This window comes from Rhipicephalus microplus, chromosome X (genome assembly GCF_043290135.1).
Source record: "Rhipicephalus microplus isolate Deutch F79 chromosome X, USDA_Rmic, whole genome shotgun sequence".
Lineage (NCBI taxonomy): Eukaryota > Metazoa > Arthropoda > Arachnida > Ixodida > Ixodidae > Rhipicephalus > Rhipicephalus microplus.
Window position 1 is genome coordinate 11,432,879 of NC_134710.1, and position 17,041 is coordinate 11,449,919.

At 47.4% G+C, this 17,041-nt stretch overlaps 3 protein-coding genes across 11 annotated transcripts in view; 2 read left to right on the forward strand and 1 right to left on the reverse strand.

Moving 5' to 3' along the window:
* The window catches only part of LOC142777433 (uncharacterized), a 175,042-nt gene that overhangs the window by 137,773 nt on the left and 20,228 nt on the right, over positions 1 to 17,041 (reverse strand). The window lies entirely within an intron of this gene.
* The window catches only part of Pi4KIIalpha (phosphatidylinositol 4-kinase II alpha), a 310,849-nt gene that overhangs the window by 124,737 nt on the left and 169,071 nt on the right, over positions 1 to 17,041 (forward strand). The window lies entirely within an intron of this gene.
* Positions 10,736 to 16,889, forward strand: LOC142761698 (uncharacterized). Its single transcript, XM_075881826.1, has 7 exons — positions 10,736 to 11,005; positions 11,091 to 11,368; positions 12,563 to 12,694; positions 13,234 to 13,341; positions 13,605 to 13,706; positions 15,143 to 15,244; positions 16,585 to 16,889. The coding sequence occupies exons 1-7, from the start codon at positions 10,764 to 10,766 to the stop codon at positions 16,887 to 16,889; spliced, it is 1,269 nt and encodes a 422-aa protein (XP_075737941.1). The 5' UTR covers positions 10,736 to 10,763.

A 17,041-nucleotide genomic window follows, 5' to 3' on the forward strand; every position in this document is an offset into this window, starting at 1 on the left:
GTCCTATTACGCATAGTTCGAAATGGAGCATTCACTTATTTCTCTTCAAGGCTTAGCCGCCCTCGCGCAACGTCGCCTTCGGCCTTCGCGGTGACATCTTCCCGATATGTCTGCCGTCAGCGTTCTGCGTTAGTGCGCGTTCACCAAGCGTCGCCGAAAGTTGGTAGGCCGTCCTAGACTATCTCGACCTTTCGACGTCCGCTGGAGCAAGGGGCGCCATACAGCTAACCGTGGAATAAGATGTACCGCACCGCAGTCGACTCGGCGGCGACATTTCACGCGACGTTCGGGTGGTACGGTGCCGGAGGTCCCGAATAGCACGCGGATACTCGAGGAGGAAAGCGAGCGAGGTCACCGCAAGCGTATCACCGAACCTCGCTCCACAAGAACGTTTGGAACCACGAGAGCGAACGCCCTGCTTCGAAATCGCGGACATCGTGCGCAGATGATGGCATCGTTCGTAGATGGTTCCATGTGGTCCATACGGAGCGTCTACATCGGCTCGTGCCCATCCGGTCTTCCACGCAGTCCTCTGGAGCATCGACTTCGGTCGGTACTCTCCGGGCCTTCCCCGGAGTCCTCCAGAGCGTCGATTTTGGTCGCTATTTTTCGGGCCTTCCAAGGAGTCTTCTGGAGCATTGACTTCGGTCGGTACTCTTCGGGCCTTCCCTGGAGTCCTCTGGAGTATCGACCTCGGTCGGTACTCCTGGGGTCTTCCACGGAGTCCTCTAGAGCATCGACTTCGGTAGGTACTCTACGTGCCTTCCCCGGAGTCCTCGAGAGCGTCGACTTTGTTCGGTACACTTAGGGTCTTCCACGGATGCCCCGAGAGTGTCGACTTCAGTCGGTACTCTTCGGGTCTTCCACTGAGTCCTCTGGAGCGTCGACTTCGGTCGGTACATTTCGGGTCTTCCACGGAGTCCCGGTGGTCTCGGTGTTCCTGGCGGTTATGAATGGCAGAAACCTTGGACGACGCCCGAGTCGCGCCAGCGATGTATGGCGGCCGTAGCTTGTTTCGGTTTCGACAGGGTGAAGTCTTCAGAGGTCGGCGCGGCTGTCGTTCGCTTGACATCAATCGGAACATCCGCGGTCTTCGGCCTAGATATCGTCGAGAAGACGTCGTAGTCAGCCGCAGTTATTCGAGTTTCCCTTATACCCTGGCGGCGTTCATTGCTTCGTAGCGGCAAGTGCTCATGTATTCTTGTGGTCTTGACTTTCACTAGACAACCGTCGTCGATTTTCCGTCACGACCAGCGCGTGCTGCATGTCGATCTGCACCTCAACCACACACCAAAAACCACGCACCGAAAACGATGCACACAAAAAACGACGCAGGGTGGCTTAGACCCCCTAGATCTGCAGCACAAGTACGGAACGGCTGTGCCGAAGCCCTCAAAGGCAATGCCTGAACACGCCAGTACCCCGGCACTCGTCGTGCAAGCAGTGCACCCGCCGCAGCTTCCACGCCGGAGGCCCATGCCGAGGCTGCCAAGCGAACATTACAAAATTGTAATTCGACCCAGACACCCAATCAACCTGTCGAACATTGGCCTCGCTACGCTGATGAAAGCCATCCAAAATACTGCCAAGGTCGACCCGGCCCGAGCAGAAGAAGAAGACCAAATAAGAATTCACCCTATTAAAAATACCCTTACAGTCAGTACACCCTACAGAATCAGGGCAGAAGCCTACTGCTCACTGGAAGTGCTCAGAAATCAGAGGTACAATATGAACTTGCCAGTGGCCACTTTCGTACCAGCACCGGATGACTCCATCCGTGGAGTAGTTTACAAGGCCTACACAGACGAAACAGACCACGATCTTCAAGCACAACTCATGAAGAAAAACCCTGACATCCCCATAGTAAATGCCAGGAGACTGGGCTAATCAAAACACTTGGTCATCACCTTCGCCGAACACAAGCTTCCTGCCACGATCTGCTTCAGGTGTTTCACCTTAGAAGTGCATCCCTTAAGGGAAAGACCTGAGGCCTGCTTCAACTGCAGGAAGCTTGGGCACCGCACAGATGTGTGCCCGCTGCCCGGCCCTGGAATACCAAAATGCCGAAGATACGGGGGAGAACATCCCCCACCGCCACTGGGAGAACAGCCAACATGTACACCACAGTGTGTAGTCTGCCTTGGCGAACATCCCACTGGCAGCAGGAGCTGCAAGCTACGCTTCACACCTGTCAAATCTAATAGCAGCAAGAAGACATCAATGTCCTCTAGCACCAATGAGGGAGGAAGATCAAAATCAACAGGGCGTCGATCCAGATCGAGGTCGCGAAAAAGAAGCAAGAACAGGAACAGAAATTCTTTCATCTCTGCGCAGAAGAGCTGTAGTCCCAGTCAGAAGACATCCGCTTCTATGCCAGCAATGCACAACAACAGCGCCTGGAGCAACGGCCCACCAAAGAGCGTAGGTTGGAGTACCGACGAGCCAGAGCAAACCAGCAAAGCGGCAACTACTCAGCCAGCATCCAACACCAAACAAGGGGGCAAGACCAGGAACCGGTCAACATCCCGGACTAGAGGCGGCCATTCCAGATCCAGTTCAAGATCAAGGACGCAGCCACCGGCCAGACCTCAAGACAATCAGGTGAGGGAACTGACAGAGCTGGTAAACTCTTTACAGCAACAGTTGGCTCCGGCCAACGAACAGATCAGGCAACTGAAAAACAATTCCGATTCGACCTGTACCCCACCCGCGGCTGAGGAACAAATGGCGTGCGCTCACAGTGAGGTAACTAACATGGAAACTGACAGAATTAGAGGAAAAAAGCGCAGAGCGAGTGATGCTAGGTGGTGGCGTGGCTTGCGGACGCGTCTGCATCGGCTCCGCCAACCGACGTTGTTAAACTAAGTCCGATGTGCTTTCCCTCCGAGGTTTCTACTGGAGCAACTCGGGAAGTTTCAAGGAACACCTGGATACCCCATTAATCACAGTAGGTCCACTGGAACCTCTTTTGTGGGTCCTTTCCCCGACACCAAAGGTTAGGCCTATTTGTGCGTATACACGGCATCGGCGCCGCAGCGCGGAAACGCGGATCGCGCGGCCGCTTGTTCGGCCGACCCCCGAGGAGGCCATGCCTCAAGAGGCTATGATAGAAGGAGAGCAAATCTCCAAAGAGGAAGCCGAGTCCAACGGCTGGATTACCGCCCACAGAAAGCGGAATGCGGTCAAAACCCGCTTCAAGCACGAGACGCACTCGGCTAGGCAAACCGGAGCCCACGTTGGCCCCGCTAAAACCAGCCAGCTGAAAAAGATTGCCGCAGCCTCCAGGCTACCGCGCCTGCCCACATGGCACTTTCGAGTGGTCGTCCGCCAGGGGGGAGGGCTGGACGTGCGAACACGCAGTCAGTTGAAGGTCACGCAAGCCATTTTAATGGCTGCCAGGCTGCCCCCAGCGGCAGCCGAAGAGGATATCATGTGTGCGAACGCCATGCGGAATATCTTCGTTATAAGCACACCCTCTGAATCGAATGCCAATGCATACTGCAAAGTGCAGAAAATATTCTTGGCAGATAAAAAGCACTCTATCTCCACTTACATTACACCTCGGGGAAATACCTGTAGAGGTGTGGTCAGAGGCATCGACACCAATCTGGACGAAGCTGCGCTGCAAAGCCTTTTTGTCACACCCAGAAACCCAATGGTGCTCGGAGTCAGGCGCATAAAGGAGACCGCTACAATGATTGTACTGTTCAACGGCATGAAAGTGCCCAACTATGTTCACTGCGGCCCCAATATGCTACGCTGTACACTGTACAAAAGGCAAATCGACACTTGCCGTAACTGCGGCCGAATCGGCCACAGGAACGATGTCTGCCCTAGACCGACTGCAAAAGTGTGTGGAAAGTGTGGGACTTCGATCCTTGCAACCGGACACGAATGTGTGCAACCGAAGTGCGCCCTATGCGGAGACGCTCATCTCACCGGTGACCGTACCTGCAAAAACAGATACAATGTTTCCTACGTTGTAAGAAGGCGACGTAGAAAGAGAAGGAAAGGCGGTCACAAGACGAAGAATGCTACGAGCAACGCCGGAGACCGGAAAATCGCCACCCTTACAAAGACACCAGCTGCGGCTGCTCCAAGGAACGCCGCCACGGAACGCTCTCGGAATTCCCGGGGTGGCTTCAACTCACAACCTACCTGGGCGGACAAGGTAGCCGGAACAGGTGAGGCCCATGCCCCCGCGCAACGAGGGCAACTGTCACAGCAAACGCGAGAAAAAATACAATCACTAGAGCGCGAGAATGCGGCTCTTCGACAGGAATTAGCTGATATTAGGTCGATCTTGCAAGAAATGCAGCAGCGAGAGCGCGTGTCTAGCGATCAAGCTACTGCAGCCACAGCGTCTGTCAACAGAGGGGCGAAACGCAGGGCAGGCCCTGAGCCCATGGACGAGGAGGCGCTTAACGTCTCAAGCATCCAAACACTGCTTGAAAAGCTAAGAAATGACGTTATTGCTGAAATTACTCCTATCAGGCTCCAACTGACCTAGCACACCGCGAGGCTTCAAATTTTATAATCATACAGGCAGCACGCACTGCTGGGTACACCCCCATCGAGTCAGTAAAATGGCTAACGCAAGCATTCTAGTAATCTGGCAATGGAATTGCGCCAGCTTTCGCAAAAGGAAAGCAGTACTGCAACACTTTCTTAGCTTTGCTACCGAAAGGCCATCAGTAATCCTCCTCCAGGAAACGCTCACTGATGCCATCGCTCTTCGTCACTATCGCGCAGAAGCGTATTTCAAGGAGGGCAAGAGAGGTGTAGCGACACTCGTCTAAAAGCATCTCGCCTATTTACGTCATGACGTTAGGCCGGACTTAAAAATTGAACACATCATGATCGAGCTCATCCCGAACGCTAAACTTAAGCAATCCGTTTTTATTTTAAACATTTACACCTCACCAGCCGACAGAAAAGAGACGTTCCATGCTCTTTTCCACAAAGCGTGTAAAATTGCAGGTGATCGAACGCTCATCATAGCAGGGGACCTTAACACACATCATCAAGATGGGGACTATATCAAGGATACCGCAAAAGGCAAAGCCCTCGCAGCACAGATCATAGCTTGTGGTCTCACATTCACCACCGATCCATGATACCCCACCAGAATAGGCAATTCGGTCAGCAGGGATACCACACCAGATTTGACCACGGTTAGTAATGCAGAGGAACCCATATGGACTAACTTACAAGAGAATCTTAGTAGTGATCACTACATTACCAGCCTCGCGATAAGAAGCTCGTCACCACCACTCAGAAAATTTCACATCACAGATTGGGACCTTTTTAGAGCTATCAGAAAGCAAGACAAGAATAAATACAACTCGTTAAACGAATTAATCACTCGCCTCAAAGACGACGTTGCTGCTTTCAGAAAGGAAGTGAAGACAGAAAGGGAGATAGAGCGCATGGACAGTCGATTAGCCCACCTTCTGGAGGCTAAAAACTCGCTGCAGGCTCAATGGAAAACGCAGAAACTAAACCAACGCCTACGAAAAAAAATTGCTGAACTTCATAGGCAGATCGATGAGCATAGTGAAACGCTACCTAGACAGCAATGGGACGAAGTATGCAATGCCGTCGACGGGCAAATGAGGAGTCGTGCGAAGTGAAACCTCCTCAAACATCTACTGGGAGATAAAATATCCAAAACCAATCAGCAGCTTACAATTGACAGACTTATTCACAACCTAAAGAACTCTGGTCTGACAGAGACACAAATTATCGATGAGCTCGCCTCGAGATATCTTTGCACAGAACCCTCCTCACACAATGACTACCCTCCTGCTTTGCCAGAAAACGGAACAGACCCTCTTGCTTCCCCCTTCACGTGCGCAGAGGTACGAGAGGTTCTATATGAGCTCAACGGCAGATCAGCTCCGGGTCCCAATGGGATCAGTAACAAACTCTTAAAGAATTTACCTGACGAGGATGTCGAGCTTCTAACGAATAAAATCAACGAGGTGTGGGAGACCGGCGAGGTTTCAATAGAGTGGGGCGACGCGACCATCATCCTCATTCCGAAGCCGGGGAAACCCCTGGAGCTTGGCTCGCTCCGGCCGATGTCTCTCACTTCATGTGTAGGGAAGGTCGCCGAGCACGTTATCCTCAAGTGGGCCACTAAATTTGCTGAGGAAAGGAATCTCTTTCCGTTTAATCTAATTGGATTCAGGCCGTCCATATCAACGCAGGATGTAATGTTGCTTTTAAAACACAAGATCATTGACAGGGTCTCCAGAGACACCAGGGCTGTTTTGGCACTTGACCTGGAAAAGGCCTTCGACAAGGTCAAACACTCTCACATACTTCCATTTCATTAAAGAAGCGGGTCTAGGAAAACATTTTTACAACTACATCAGCTCATTTCTTAAGAATAAAAAAGCTACCATTCGCCTAGGATCTCTCGGCTCGAAGACGTTTGATCTTGGACCCAGAGGCACTCCACAAGGGGCAGTGCTATCCCCATTTCTATTTAACTTATCGCTGAGAGCACTTTCCCACAGTCTGGCCGAGATTGAAAGTCTCGGTCACGCCTTCTACGCTGATGACATCACCGTCTGGTGCGAGGTAGGTAGTGATGGGCAAATTGAAGAGCGATTACAAACAGCGATCAGGGTTGTCGAAGATTTTCTTCACAAGGCAGGACTCTGCTTGTCGGCTAATAAATCGGAACTGCTTCTTTACCAGCCAACAATCGGTGCAAAGAAAGGAAGTTTCCCCGATATCTTGATCACCACAACGAACGGCTCTATTATTCCGATCGTAAAGAAAGTTAGAATCTTCGATACGTTCCTGGAGGAGGATGACAGTAACGCCTACACGTTAGAACGCATCACAGCCAAAGCCGATTCCATGACAAAATTAATCACGGGGGTGGCCAACAAACAAGGGGGGTTATCCGAGGAGAACCTTCATAGACTCTTTCACGCCTTCCTAATGAGCCACATCAACTACATCGTCCTGGCCCACAAGTGGAGCAGGAGGGATGAAGCCCGAATAGAATCAATAATTCGCAAGAACATAAAAAAGGTACTGGGTCTCCCACAGAGCACCGGTACAGAACATCTATTGGCGCTGGGTGTCCACAACACCTTCAGCGAAATAGTAGAGGCACAACAGGTCGCCCAAATTGCAAGACTGGCTTCCACGGAGGCTGGCAGACAGTTACTAGCGCATGTTGGTATACGGTCTCCCATTGCCAGGCAGAGGGAGTGCGCACTCCCTATCAAAGTCAGGGAAATGTATACAGTATCTCAGATACCTAGAAACATGCACCCCCAATACAACTGCGGCAGACGCAAAGCAAGGGCCAGAGCCCTTCTTCAAACAGCGGCTACGATTGAGGACAATGTCGCCTTCGTTGACGCAGCGCAATACGCAGCTTCCAATCACTTTGTTTCAGCGGCTATGTCGTTACGGGGAGAGCTGCTAACATTACTTACACTCAAAAATTCGGATGCCGACAAAGCCGAACAGGTGGCAGTGGCCAACGCCATGACCACAACGAACCGTTCTACTATTTACACGGACTCGCGAGCCGCCACTAGAGCATTTATGAAAGGCTCGGTGTGCACAGAAGCCGCGCGCGTTCTCTCTGCTGCATCTTGGACAGGCAAAAAGCATATAATTTGGTTCCCCGGTCATGTGGGCAGTGATGCTCACGAAACCATCCCAAACGCCAACGAACTTGCACACTCCCAGGCGCGAGGTCTCACACACCGCGCCGGAAGTGGGCACTCGGAGGCTGAGGGAGGGCAGTGGCAAAGGGACCCTCTTCTCACTTTCAACGAGGTCTGTAAGCACTATCAGCTAGGGCGTAGGAAGTTCCCGCTTCCACATTCACATCTAAACAGACCACAGGCAATCACCCTGCGAATGTTACAAACAAACACGTATCCATGTCCATTTATTTGGTCAAAATTTGTAGACGGAATAGACCCACGCTGTCAGCGCTGTGGTCATCCGAGGTGCACCCTCCAGCACATGCTGTGGCAGTGTCACGACTTGCACGGGGGCTCAAGGTCTCCCTCCACTGAGGAAGACTGGCTCCAGCTTATCACCAGCTCCGCAAAGGACCAGCAGCTAAGGGCTGTCCAGAGAGCCCGCGAAGTCGCCGAGAGCTTTAACCTCCCGGTGCCATCGCGGGCGGGGCCCCCAGACGGTACCCCCTGACGTGGGCATTCTCATCTTCTCAGAACCGAATTAAGTTCTTTGACTGACTGACTGAGCACAGAGCTTCTAGCCCAGTGCGAGAAATTGCCACAGAAAAAAAACGAAAAAAAGTAAAAAACTCGACACTCAGAATAGCCAAGCTAGAAACTGCAATAAACGCGCGCTTCAAGGAGCTAGAAGCCAAACAGGCTGAGTTTCAGGCATCTACTGAGGCTCGCCTCACCAGAATCGAAGCTGCGATAAAAAACATGCTGGCAGGTCCTAATCAGCTCAAAGTAGCTAACACAGGCGCTCTGACACAACAGCAGCAACAACACCAAAGCCCTGTTGCACAATTACCACTCCTAGTTAGAGGCGAGGGACCTAACAACAATACTAGCTTAGATCAACGACCCCCAGCGGGAGGCCCAATCAGAATACACGGACCACGTGCAGAAACTCCTAAGCATTCATGATGGCCAACGACCAAATTTTGATCTAGCAATGGAACTGCAGAGGGTTCCGAGCTAAACGACGTGATCTCGAATATAGGATCCATCATTCTACAGTCAAACCTGGTGTTATTGCGCTACAAAAAACTGGCGTAAACGCCAAGCTTGTTGGCTACACAACCTTCAACACGACAGTGGCGGAAGGCTTTAATCCCTCCACGGCACTCATGATACATAGAAACCTCACCGCTAACGCGATAGCTCTCGCAATCGAGGGTATAGCCTATAACTTTGTAGAAATCCTCCCCAAGAAGAAAACTTACCCCACCCTGTACATCCTAAACGCATATCATCCACCAAAGAACAGAGGCATCGTCGCCTCTAAGCTTATTGTAAAGGCGCAGAAACATGCCAGAAGCTCACCTCTAACCATAGTAGGTGACTTCAATGCTCACCATCAGGCATGGGGCTATAAGTCTTGTGACAAGAAGGGGACCAGCCAAAGGACAACCTCACTAGAGCTGGGCTTAACCCTCCTCACAGACCCCGAGCGCCTTACCCGAGTGGGTAACAGCATCTATCGAAACACATCACCTGATCTAACATTCATCAAAAACATTGAATTCGCCAAATGGGAAAACACAGTAACTAATGCAGGCAGCGATCATTACATCATAGCCACCACATTCCCACTCAGTAAAATAAAAAAAGGGAAATTCAGAGTGAAACATACTAATTGGGATACTTTCAGATACATTAGAAATGGGAGAGAACCCACAGAACTCACAAACTTGGAAGAATGAACATCCACTCTAATCCAAGACGCGAACAGGGCCACCACTGAAGCCGAGATCGAGGAGGATGACCCGGCCCCTGACTCACGGCTTATACACCTGTGGGAGGCTAGGGACAGTATTCAGAAGAGATGGATGTCACAAAAACACAACAGAACCTTACGAAAGAAGATAGCTCAAATCGACAAAGAAGTAGAGAATTATACACAAGCGTTGAGTCGAGAACACTGGCACCAAATGTGTGACCGGCTCAATGACCAATTAGCTAACAAAAACTCCTGGTTTATACTCAGACATCTGATAGATCCCGAACAAACGAAATCTAACGCAAGTACGAACCTGCAGAAACTAATCCATTCCTATCCTGGGGAGAATGACCTAATAGGGGAACTGCAAAGCAAATACTTCAACACCAACACGGACATGCCCACACCGGCTAAATATGAAGGAGAAATCAATCCAGCTTTAGATAGCGACATAGACAAACCTGAAGTTAGAGCAGTTCTTAACCAGATAAAAACCACTGCCGCAGCGGGGGAAGACAGAATAACCAACAAAATGCTCCGAAATTTAGATGACCACTCAATCAGCCAGATCACTAAACTATTCAACACTTACTGGGCTGATGGAAAAGTTCCGCCTAGCTGGAAACATGCTACCGTCATTTTTATTCTGAAACCGGGCAAGAAGTTGGAATTGGGAAACCTTCGACCGATTTCTCTCACCTCCTGCTTAGGCAAGGTCATGGAGCATATCATATTAATCCGACTCAACAATTACATTGAAAAAGAGCATCTGCTACCTGACACCCAAATCGACTTCAGAGAGTGTCTATCAACACAAGATCTAATGCTTCAACTGCAACAAGACATTCTTGACCCAGGCCCAGTACGAGCCACTCGGACTATACTGGGCCTGGACGTCAGTATAGTCCGACAATGTCGCGCATCAGGCCATCTTAAACAGCTTATCCCAGTTGAACGTAGGCGAAAGAACGTTTGCCTACATTTCCGACTTTCTCAGAGAAAGAACGGCCACCATCCAACTGGGTGAAGTGCGCGGTCAAAAGTTTAGGCTAGGCACAAGAGGAACCCCGCAAGGTGCCGTCCTCTCGCCCCTACTCTTCAATAGAGGATTTTAGTCTGTCCGGCGCACCGCTATACGGAAAAAAAGTTTGCGGATACCGGTTTACCGGGTCTGAACTGCGCATGCGCGTGCATTACGGGCGTTTACCGGACACGCTCAAACGCCCAAACGCCCGAGATGCTTCCAAGGTTGCCATTACCGGCTTCCCTTTCCTTTGAGCCGAGTCAAGTCGAGCCTGACAGAAACGTAAAAGAACAAGATGGCTACTTCGAGGCCTGCTACCAGGATGGCGCCGCGTACACGCTACTCGCATGCAGATGATAAAATAATACTCCAAGAAGTTCTTGCGTTGAACCCGTACGAAAATGCTTCTCGGTGGCACACTATCGCCGAGAGAGTGGCAATGCTGCTGCGGCGAACACTTAATTCACGAAGTGTTAAAGAGCGCGTCGACCTTCTCCTGGCCCACTTCATACGGAATGACGCGAAAAACAGAAAAAAGTAAGTAGACCATATATTTCACGTTATCTTCAAGCCACCACGTTGTGGCCAAACTTTGTGTAAACGTGATTGTTTGCTTGACTAGATCGGGAACAGAAGAAGAATACGCTGCAATCGGCGTACTTCTGCAGCACGTGGCTGATCTCGCCGCCGAATATTCGTATCGGCCACCACGGTCGGCTGTTCGGAAGCACCGTGCGAAAAACGCTCCAGCTTCCGCATCAGAGACCGCGTCAGAGTCTGCGTCGGGGTCCACTGCGAAGCGGGTCAGACCTGCCGCGCAGGCCAGTTGGGACGACCGCCACATCGCCGCGCTGGAGTGCTATGCTGCTGAATCAACAGCGGAGACAAGCAATCATTCTGGTAAGAACCTCGCTACAATACCCCCACCCCCCACCCTTTTTTTCTTTTTCTCGTTTCATAAGGCGTGGAGAAGGAAGCTCTGAAACATTGGCACTCATCTGCATTGTTCAATCAAATTAACTTGCACAATTCGAGGCCAAATATACTCTGTATTGGTTGACCCATATGATACATTTATGTTATCATTATTATTCACACTTAAATCTGTCAATGTGCGACTTTCTGAAAGTTTTCATTTCCAGTTGATATGCACGAGATAATTGCTATTTTCACCTGATAAAGTTTTTGGAGTGAATTCCACGATGACACTGTTATTGCGGTCGCTACGAATGCTCCTCAATTATCTGATAATCCGTCTTCTTAACTACCTCAAAGGGAACAACAACCTATTGTTATGGCACCTATTTTTTAGCACAATGAAAAGCTTAATAGTCAGAGTGTCTAATCACAGAATAGTAACAAGTAAAATGCTGTGAAACATTTGTAATAATTTGTTTCTATCACCAGTGAATTTGCGGTTGGAGATGCACGTGACAACACATGCCTCAAACAGTGAGCGCAATAGTGGTTCGTGTCCGAGCAAGGCAGTACACTGTGCATGTGCACACTGTATGCGCTTACGCAGCAGCTTAACAAGGTGTACTGGCTGCTCAAAAGGCAGCACCGCTTCTCACCGTGCAACTCCTTTTACCTAGTAAATAAAACACAGAATAGAGCAGGCTTTGTTATACGCGCTGTAATTTTGACGATGGCATGCATGACAGCATGGGAATATGCAACTGCATACAGCAGCAATAGACTCGGGAATCTAGCTGCGAGGGGCTTCTTCTGGGCTGTTGGACATACCTGTTTTTGGTTGCTTTTAAAAAAATATTCAAAATATAAGTCCTACTTACAATGCGAAAAGGCTGCTGTAATCTGTCACTATTTTCATGTTTGTTTTTTATTTCTGCTTGGATGTAGTCACATTCCTACTGGTTGTCGGTCCCATCAAGTAACTGCATTCACAAATTTACAAATGATGTGCTGCAACAATGCTTTCTAGCGTTTAGGGTCACTCGTGTTGTTCAGCCTGATTGAAAGCAAATATGCACCTATTTTAGGGTGAAATGTTAGGGAACTTGTGTAACTAACATCACTAAAGAGGCACTGGTTTTTGATTTCATGTGTTTTAATATTTTTCATCTGTACAAGGTGACGCAGTGACCCCAGCGGCTTCACTGCTGCGTAGCATGTATGCAAGGGAGGAGGAAGGTACAGCAAATGATGTGGACGATCGAGACACCCGCTGCCATTTTGACTGGCCCTTATCAGCTGAGGCACAATGTATGTAAAAATATTCGAGTTTTAACATAATTCACTATAACAAAGAATTGGTGAGGCACTTATATACATTTTTGCCAGCATACTCTTGAAAACCTGTGAAAGCCGTTGTTAGATAAAACTGCCTTCACTTATTTTGCACAGCAGTGTTCCTGAGCATGTGGACAGCGTGATAATCTGCCACATCTTCTGCATTGTTCTTATCATCTATATAGCTTACCGCATAACACTGTTTTGTATTCGCTGTTGTTGATTGAGCATATGCAGCCATACCATCTCATAACACTGAATGGATATATTTAATGAATAAATGTCCTCGCTCTCTGTTGTGATAACTTCCCCAGACACCAGTGGCAACCGCTAGAATGGTGAATATTTTTTCCTACGTTGTTTAATTAATACTTCAGCAATCCGACTGGTGCAGGTGTTTTGTTGCTTCGTGTCACCCTGCTTAATGCAATGAGCCACTAAAGGTTTACTTGAAATTATGTCATTACTTTGAAGAATCACATGTGTGCCCATAATGGGGTCAATTTTTCTAGCTCCCAACATGAGCGCAGCTGGCATGGCTGATGAGCGGACCCACACGCCAGCAACAACTGTTGATGGGCCCTCAACAGAAGTTCGTGGCAGCCATACACCATCACCAGGTATATTATTATTGTTGTTTCCTTGTTATGTTTTTAATAGCAATTATTAGTGGGTTTTCATGTGCCACGTAAAATTTACCGATTTTTTTTTTGGTTGTGAGCACAGCTGATAGCATGATGAATACTTGGGCAAGTATACTGGTGTAAATGTGTTGCTTTTCGTAATGTTGCCTAGTGTAACAAGCCAATTAAAGGCTTACTTAAAATTATGTCATCACTTTGAAGAGTCCCGTATGTGACAATGATGGGGTCAATTTTTTCAGAGCCTCAGCTAACACCTGGCACGGCCAATCAGGCAAGCCACACGCCAGCAACAAGTGCGGATGGGCCTTCCCAAGCCACTCATAACCGCACACCATTGCGAGGTACATCATTTTGTTAACTTTATATCCCTGTTTATGTTTTAAATAGCTACAATTTGTGGGATTTCGCTTGCAAAACCCACAACATGAGTATGAGGTGTGTTGTAATGTATGTACTCGGCATTAATCTTTACGACTTTCAGTTCTTTTATGTCAACCTCAGTTAAGTGCACGAATGCCATTGCATTTCGCACACACTGAAATGAAGCCACAGCGGCCGAGAATTCAACCTACAACCTTGGATTAGGCAGTTCAACAACTAAGCTTGTTTTATGTTTTGTTTTTTCTCTTATAAAGAAAACAGGCAGTATTTGCAATGAGCATGCCACTGCTGCCAGTATGATTATCAGCATTTAATGATTCATAATACAATTCATGAAACATGACTGCCTGTTGACATATGGATACTTTTTGTCAGCTTGTGCAGAAATTATATTCGATGTGCCATAATGTGAGGCCATACAGAGACACAAATATTTGATGCCATTTGGACATATTTTACAGGAATCTTTTAGACACTTCCATTATTATCAGATGTCCAGTGATGGAAGTGCATTTTTACTTTTTGGAGCATACTTTAGAGCAGAAAAAAATGGTAGTTCAGAGCAGCTATCGGTGTTTTAGAAGATATTAAATTTGCCATACATTAGTACGAGTTCGGAGCATTGTCGAATAAGCTCGAAAGTATTATTTCTGATTAAACATATTTAACAGACAACAGTCATTATAAATTAAATGTATCATACAATATCAGATTGTCCAAAATATGCTGTGCAATAAGCTGCAATATAAAATACTACCATGTGTGGCAGATATGATATCAAACTGGAAAAGCTGAGCACCACATTTTAGAAGTAACCACAGTCCCATATAACTGTTGCCAAATAAGCAGTAGATAATCGGCATCAGATAAAAGCAGTCCTGCTTATTTTCAAATTTCACCATAGTAGCCTGCATGTCTAGCTGAGAAAAAAAAAAAAAACCTAGGAGCTGTATGCTTCATATGCCAATTCTTGTCGCACTTTTGAGATCAGAGCCAATAATGCTGCACACTAGTAACACACTGGGATGGTAGTAGGCAGATTCTTTTTAGTTTCTTTAAGACTTGTGTGTCGGTCAAACAGTAAAAATTCAGCATTCTCATACTCAGTGTCATCTCAGAGCAGGTTTCAAGCAATTTGTAACAAAGAATACACTTCGGAGCAGCATTTCTCTGTTGGAGCAGTTTGGAGCAATTGAAGCAGCACTTCCAACACTACGTGTCATCAAGCAAGCTGTGGTTTATGCAATGAGCAATACTGGACTCCCCAAACATAGGCTGATTTTGTGGTTACAATTAAAATTCACGTGACAAATCAATTTCAGTTAGTGTCTGAAGCGCACATTTTCAGCGGCAGTAGACATAAAGCAATAAACGTGACAATCTTGTGCATTTTCAGAGCTTTCAACAAATGTGCCACAGCCACTGCCTAGAGGCAGTGCACGAGCACAACTGGCTTCATCAGCAGAACAGACCCCTCGACGACGCACACCACTAAGAGGTACATAACAAAGTTTTTGCTCTATCCAAATGAACCTAGAGCTTAAAGGGCTCATTTGCCATGATTTCACCCAGTAAAGAATTCATTTCATCACAGCGAAGTAATGTGTGCCATTGTGCAATCACAGCACCAACTTTGACTTTACTACAGTGTGGTTTTGAGCTCAAGTACAAATATGGATGCAACAGTCAATCTTTGAAGTCCAGAGTAATATTTCATATCTTATGGGCATATTATTCAGCAGCATAAAGCAGCCTTAGCTTATTAAGTAGATCATGTATAACTTATTCACTATAGAAGTCGCAAGGCTGTCCAGAGAGTTAATGTTTGGTGCACTTTCTGTCGCATAGCTTGTTGCTGAGACATAAAGCCTTGCCACTTTCTAAGGGATTGTAGAGCTGGTTAAAGTTACGGAATTTCAATCTGCCACTGCCAGCATAGTAGAACACAAAAATGTATTGAACTGATTTCAGAAATATAATGAGAATTTCAGTAATAAAGCTCGTTCAGCTGAAATTTTTGCTATTCAGGTATGTTCAAACGAAACATTTTTGCACAAAACAGATAGAAAAACAAATGGGGTTTCCTAAAAGCATAATTCTTAGATGTTTGCAAAAATTTTGTTTCTAAATCCGAGCGTTTACTGTATATGGTACTGAGACCCCAGCAAGAGTGCTCGTTTTCTTCAGCTGATGCTAGATTGTCGATGCTTGTCAGGGGGCTACTTGGTTTGCAAGCACTGTAACGAAAAAACAGTGCAAGAAAACAGGGACACACTGGGCACACAGATGAGCGCTGACTCACACCCGATCTTTATTTTTTATTTGCTGCAGTGCATAAATTTATATACCATACACATGAAAATAAAAAGCTGTTCAACTCTTGCTTTCGTCCGCTCATAGTGAACACTTATTCACACAAACAATACAAATCTAGAAATTCCATTTTTTTCTTTAATGACACCATGCTAACACAAGCACCTTCCTTTTTTTTTGTGTGTGTAGCTTCGATGATTAATGTAGTCACTTTGTCTGACGCGCAGCTAAGCACTGTCGTATCTTCCAAGTGAGGAATGCTTCACAATCTCGGCAATGCAACCAGGGTGTATGCAGAATTTTATTTCAGTATGTGTCTGTTGGGGGGCGGGGGTGAGTCTCCACCTAAATCTGAAGGGCTGACCAGGCAGGCAAAGTTTTTGCCTAATGAGGGTTGTATCAATTGATTTCAGGAGCCAATCTTTCTGTTTGCTTGAAAATTACAGTGGCAAAAATTTTATTCAGTATCCCCTTAGATACTTCAGTATGTCAAGTCCAATGTTTCTTGTTTACATATTTTTGCAGCAGGGAGAAGCCAAAATGAGGCAACACTGGCGTTTTTGGAGGCCAGGTATAATCAAGACTTGGAAATGCGCCTCCTCAGCTACCAGATTGACAAAAGAAAGCTGGACCTCAAAATTCGCCAGCACGACGACAAGATGAAGCTGCTACACCAGCAGCATGCCGACAACGTCAGATTAAGAGAAGCTGAAATGGAAATGAGAAGAATGGAAATGGCGGCAGTGCTTGAAGAGAGGCGGGCTAACGCAGCTTACCAAGCATCTCAACTTCAGTTGATCAAAGAAATCGTTCAGGGAAAAAAAGAATAAACTATAATATCAATAGTTTGATTTCTAAAAACGAGTCAGTATGCATTTTTTTAAAGTTGCTATGTATTGAAGAAGTCCCTCCAACGACACTTCCAAAACCTGCAACCAATAGAAGTCACTGTCAGGGACAGAAAGTGGTTACGACTACCTTA